The sequence below is a fragment of the Anarrhichthys ocellatus genome, unplaced genomic scaffold, assembly GCF_004355925.1.
Source record: "Anarrhichthys ocellatus isolate YVR2014 unplaced genomic scaffold, GSC_Weel_1.0 scaffold31, whole genome shotgun sequence".
In the NCBI taxonomy this organism is placed as follows: Eukaryota; Metazoa; Chordata; class Actinopteri; order Perciformes; family Anarhichadidae; genus Anarrhichthys; species Anarrhichthys ocellatus.
In genome coordinates, this window is record NW_022280061.1 from 4,504,548 (window position 1) to 4,509,899 (window position 5,352).

Here is a 5,352-nt window from a genome sequence, read left to right on the forward strand (position 1 = left end):
CTACTAAAGGGGAATGTTTCTCTTTATTCCCTTAACTCTCAGTTAAAGACATGAGCAGGATTTTGCATCGTCACTATTTGGATGATAAGTTTGATGTGGAAACTTGAAATCTCTGTTACACACTAAGACTATACTTCTCAGTGAAGTAGGAGACAGCAGTATTGAAATGAACATCATTTGCCATTGATTATGGATTTTCAGTGAGGGAGAAGAAGTAGATGTATTTTTAGCACATTTTAACATTTAACTCATTTGTGGGAAATCATACTACAGTGAAAGTAGTATTACACGCATATGCACTTAATGCATTTACTTAAAAAAACCAAATGTAAACAAATATGTATATAAATAACACAATACAATATATTTTCTGTATGTATATATGATATTATATATTAAAGCAGCTTAAAATATTCTTATAATGGCTCATATTTAGATCAGACGGGTGGAGGCTGCACGTGCTCGGTCATGCTTGTCTCTTCTTCTCTTCTCTGTATTGTTCTAGTTTGTCTTCACGTGGTGCCGTGAAAGTAGGCTATCACAGCTCCTCTGGCAGGACGGGGACCAGCAGAGCAGACCGGCCGCTCAACATCAGTTCAATCCATGACGTGAATCTTGTTCACTCCGGTCCGCAACTCAAGAAGCACACTAACTCAATCCCCCCCACCCACACACACATCCGGCTTCTCCTCCGGGCAACACAGACTTTCATAGTAATCCGTCGCTGGCCTCCGACATAAACCGCAAGTAGTTACCGGAGGTAGCACGTGCACAACGAGCGTCTTGTCAGTGCGTCCTGCACTTTCTGCAACTGCGGCAATTTCTCTACGCACTAGAACTTGTCCGCGCTTCACCGGAGGAGAGCGAACCTGACGCAGGTGAGCGCTGCTGGTTTGATCCACAGATGAAGACGTTCAGAGATTTTGGAGCGGCATGAACACAACACCCGGACACTTATTTGGACTCGTGGATTTGGATGGAGAGCGGTTTACATGTGATCGTGGCTGAGGCGGCGGTGCGCAATGGTCAGCCCAGCTCCTCTAGTGGTCGGCTATGAAATAAGAGACCAACATGTAATCTTTGGCAAATAAACATTTGAAACAAATGTCCTGTTTAGTATATTTCAGAAGTTTCTGTCATTATTGCGCTGCTGAATATTCAGGCAAAAGACGACGAACCGAAGCAGGTGTGAGTGAACCAGCGCAGAGAAGCGAAGGAACCAGATCCGCATCACGACGGAACATAAACACTGCTGACCAGAGCTGCTCACGGTGAAGCACTTCTTCTGTTTGGAGGACAACAGAACAAAGTACCAAGTCTGTTGAAGGAATCAGAAAGGAGATGACTGCCAACACTGTCCTCCTGCTCTTCTTTCTCTCGCACACAGGTATGTTCTTATGTTCTTCTATATTCCTTCAATCTCACAAAGTTTGGACGCGTATCTAAGTGCGGTGACGTAGTAAAACTGTTGTTTTGATGAAAGTCTCGAGACGTACAGGAATGGCCTCGTGTGCTTCAGCATCTGTACATTGACTAAAACAATAAGACGCTGTCCATGTGCACAAGTTCACCATCAGGAAAACGTCTCTAAAAAATGAATATACAAATGAACAGTCTCTCTCCCTCTTCCCCCCCCCCCCCCACTCTCTGTAAAGATTAGGTCTAAGTGAACTGCTGCTAGATAATGAATTGTCCTGTTAAGTTAATAATGTCCTGTAATCCTGCACAGGTAGGTCACGTTAAAGGTGCCACTAATTTGATATGAACTTATAATCATATTATTCAGAATGCGTCTTTGCTTTCATTGGTTCATTAAATCTTACAGTGAGAAGCCTTGAAGCAGACGGACTGAACGAACACTAACTGGTGTAGACGTGTTACACGAGTGCTAATTCAGTTTGATAATCTATCGTCAATGTATCGATTCAATGGAAATGTATTGTGAAGAAATCATATATCGAGACACACAATTATGTTGTCAAAATTGATAAGCGCAAAACTGAAATTACTCAGGAAATCTGAATTGATAAGAATTCTGCTCATTGTTGTTAAATCAAGCTATTGTCTTAATGTGACTACTCATGTAAACGCAGGACATATATTAGTTTTCACTTGAAACTCTTATGTTATTCACAAATAGGCTGTAACATGTAGTTATTTCATACCCACATTTATTCATTGAATTACAAGAAAACATGCTTTGTCGTGATGTATATTGTAATCACGATATGGAGAGAGAGAGAGAGAGAGAGAGAGAGAGAGAGAGCTTGTCATCTTATTGTCAGTGGAGCTAGAGTCACTCATGCATTTTTATAACTCAACAGGCAGTGCAATTGTCTTTCATTTTTTGCTTTTAATTATTAGTTTGACTATTTTCATCGCCCTCTGATCAAACTCTTTCCCACATGCCAGGAGTATCATCGTGGTACTAAACCACTCAATCACTTTCTTTTATTGAAATGGAATATTGTTTGAAGGCAACACGACTTCCTAACAGAAATGCTTTGAGTGCAAAACCCACCATGTGTAGTTTATGTGTATTTTATAAATGTTTAGTTCTTGTTGCCTTGAACAGCATTGAGGAAATGACCTCACACACAGCCTGCCTACCTCAGATCCAAAGGACGTCTCTATCCCCAGGAGGAGACGATGCTGTATGTCTTTCACAACAAATCTGAGTTTTTAAAGCAGCCAACACTCAACTTTTGCCGCAGAGACGGGGTTTTAAAAACTGTGTGTAGTAATCATACTTTTAAAACACTCGTGAGTAAAAGCAGATGGGCTCTTTGAATAATTTACAGAAGGCTATTTTTTACCTACTGCCAAGAAAGCAGCGTCTCCCTTCTGTTAGGCACCACTGTCCTAAAAGAAGAGCGTCCTTTCACTAAGCTAACCTTGGTTCAGGCTTTCTTCTGAAGAGTGTTGACTGTTGCATAATGGAACCATGAAATGGTGTTAGCTTGTAGGCTCTGCTTTAGCTCCAGTTTGTAGGCGAGACTTACCTTTCAATAGGACAACATTATTAAGACAGAAAAAATAAATCGGAGCCATCAAAGGTCATGTCTGCTCTACAAAAACAAGTGGAATCTGACCCAGATCAGGTATGACAGGCAGCATAGTCAGCCATTTCTCTGTAACATCCATTAAGGCAAAGAGACCCTGAAATCTAGCTTTGAATTATTTAAATGATGTAATACACCAAGAAGGCAGATCGTACTTTGCTGCGTCTGCCAGCATGTTGTTGTGAGCGTAGGAAGACGTGAGCAGGCCTTGTACTGTGAGATGATGTCTGGCACCATTCCTAGGTAACAGCGTCTGAGTTTCAACTGAAGCCGTCACAAAAAACACACCAGTCCCAGTAGTATAATAAACTACTCCATCAATGTTGCACAGTAAAGTCTGTTAGGTCTTGGTAAGTTGTATGAGTCTATTGTGGCTCTAGAGGGAGCTTTGTGAAGTCTGATAAATCGTTACTTGAGTCAGCTTTGAGTAACGTGTCTGAAGACTGCGAGTTTGAAAATTAAAATAAATGGGAGCGTGTGGAGGAGAAATAAGTGATCCCACCAGACCTCCTTGACCGCTCCTCATCTCTGCTCGAGGCTTGCAGCTCGAGGCTACATGAACTACTATCAGCATAACAAACCTGACCGAACAGAACCACATGCAGTCAAGTTACACTGTAGGAAATGTGGGCACCAGGTTTTGACAATCAGACAATGTCTGGTTCTGCTCCATCGTGAGTCAAACCATGTTATAAGAGCGCCAAATATTTGGGGTACTCTTTCCAACAGTAATTGCTGTTACCTTCAGCTGGAACTACTCATGCATGCATGAAAGTATGTGGTCCAATGAATCTCAATGAAGTGGGTCTGCTGGGATAATTATGTTCCTATACAACAAAAGCACCTCGTGAATTCTGTTTTCAGAGAAAGTATTTTGTCTTGCATTATGTTTTCTTTTGATGTATCACAAATACGTTTGAAATAAGTCCGTGGAAGTCTGCTAGTTTAAAGGTTGGGTTTGTGGATGGGTCAAGAATACACAGACTGCTGTTTGTGTCTTGTGTGAACCAAACTTACTCTTGTTGCCTAAATGTAACCAAGTTGTTTTGTTTGCCAAAACATATTTTTTTTGCGGGTTTTTTTCTGTCAATTTTGTAGTAATTTTAAGCCAAACTATGATATTTTATTCTCTAAACCGGACAAAGTTTTGTGTTTTGTTCTGTTGACCACGTGCTTCAAACTGTTTCAAACTGCGACCGCAATCCTGCAGAAAACTTCACTTTTGTCTTCATCTCTGCCGCCCCCTGTGGACAAAGGCGGTAGTGTTTCCATGAGCACCACCGCCTCGTGTTGTATAGATCTTCATCGGGCTAGCGCAGTCATTTGCTTTGAGCACGAGTGAAAAGAGACACTTTATTTTTATTTTTATTTATTTTGTCCTTTGGTCAATTTCTTTGTCTTCCTTGTTGCTGATCCTGCCTCAATTATCATCCATAACCACAAAACATAATGTCAAAAATAAAACAGTCGTAAGGAAAACGTACTCTTGCTTTTAACTGTCTTTACCTGGGAAACGTAAACAAGGGCTGTTCTGGTAAATGGTTTTGTGGGATTTCATGGGGAACCGGACCAGGCAACAGGCATTAAGAGTAGCTAAATAATCATAGTCTTCTTAATGATGGTCTCGTTTGCTAACATAGGTCATATAGCAGTATTAAACTGAAACTGTTTCATAACCAGTTTAAAACTCCTTAACCATACATGTTCATACTCTAAATACATTGATGAGTTAAGAGAGCATCTAAATGTGATTAAGTTCTCCAACTATTAGGTTAATTAAGCTTCAGTTTAACGAACAAATCTCTGGCACAAATAAACAATTTAGGTTTTTACTTGATGGAAAGTTATTTATCCTCTGAAGTTAAAATGAACTGTAGACTGAAGTCCCTTTAAGTTCAATTAAATCTCACTTTTAAATAGCTGAACACACTGAGAGTGACCTGAGAGAGCAGCGTGCTGTGGTATAAAGAGAACATCTTTGCTCATTCAGCCTTCTCTTACAACAACAGTTCATGTGGTACAGAGGGGGGGGTATTAAACGCTCTCTGCGCTATTGTCACTTTGTTTGACGATGCAGACGTAACGTCTATGGAAGCCAGGAGAGCGGGTCAAAAGCATTTTGCTTCTGACTTATTCATACGATCACTTTTATGTAACCAATGATTTCGGGCTGAGGAAACACAAAGCTTCAGGGATCCTCTCACACTGATGGATGCATGACTGGAGTTTTGTTTGTTATTTTGCTCTAAACCCTGCAGTAAAGCGTGAGACTGCAACACGCAACCCCCCC

At 40.8% G+C, this 5,352-nt stretch overlaps 1 protein-coding gene across 1 annotated transcript in view; it reads left to right on the top strand.

Annotated features, from left to right (window-relative positions):
* Positions 1-609: 609 nt before the first annotated feature.
* The window catches only part of chrnb5a (cholinergic receptor, nicotinic, beta 5a), an 11,803-nt gene continuing 7,060 nt past the window's right edge, over positions 610-5,352 (top strand). Inside the window, exon 1 of the mRNA XM_031864824.1 lies at positions 610-1,387. Coding sequence (XP_031720684.1) covers positions 1,342-1,387 — 46 coding nt within the window. The 5' untranslated portion in view covers positions 610-1,341. The remainder of the gene's footprint in view (positions 1,388-5,352) is intronic.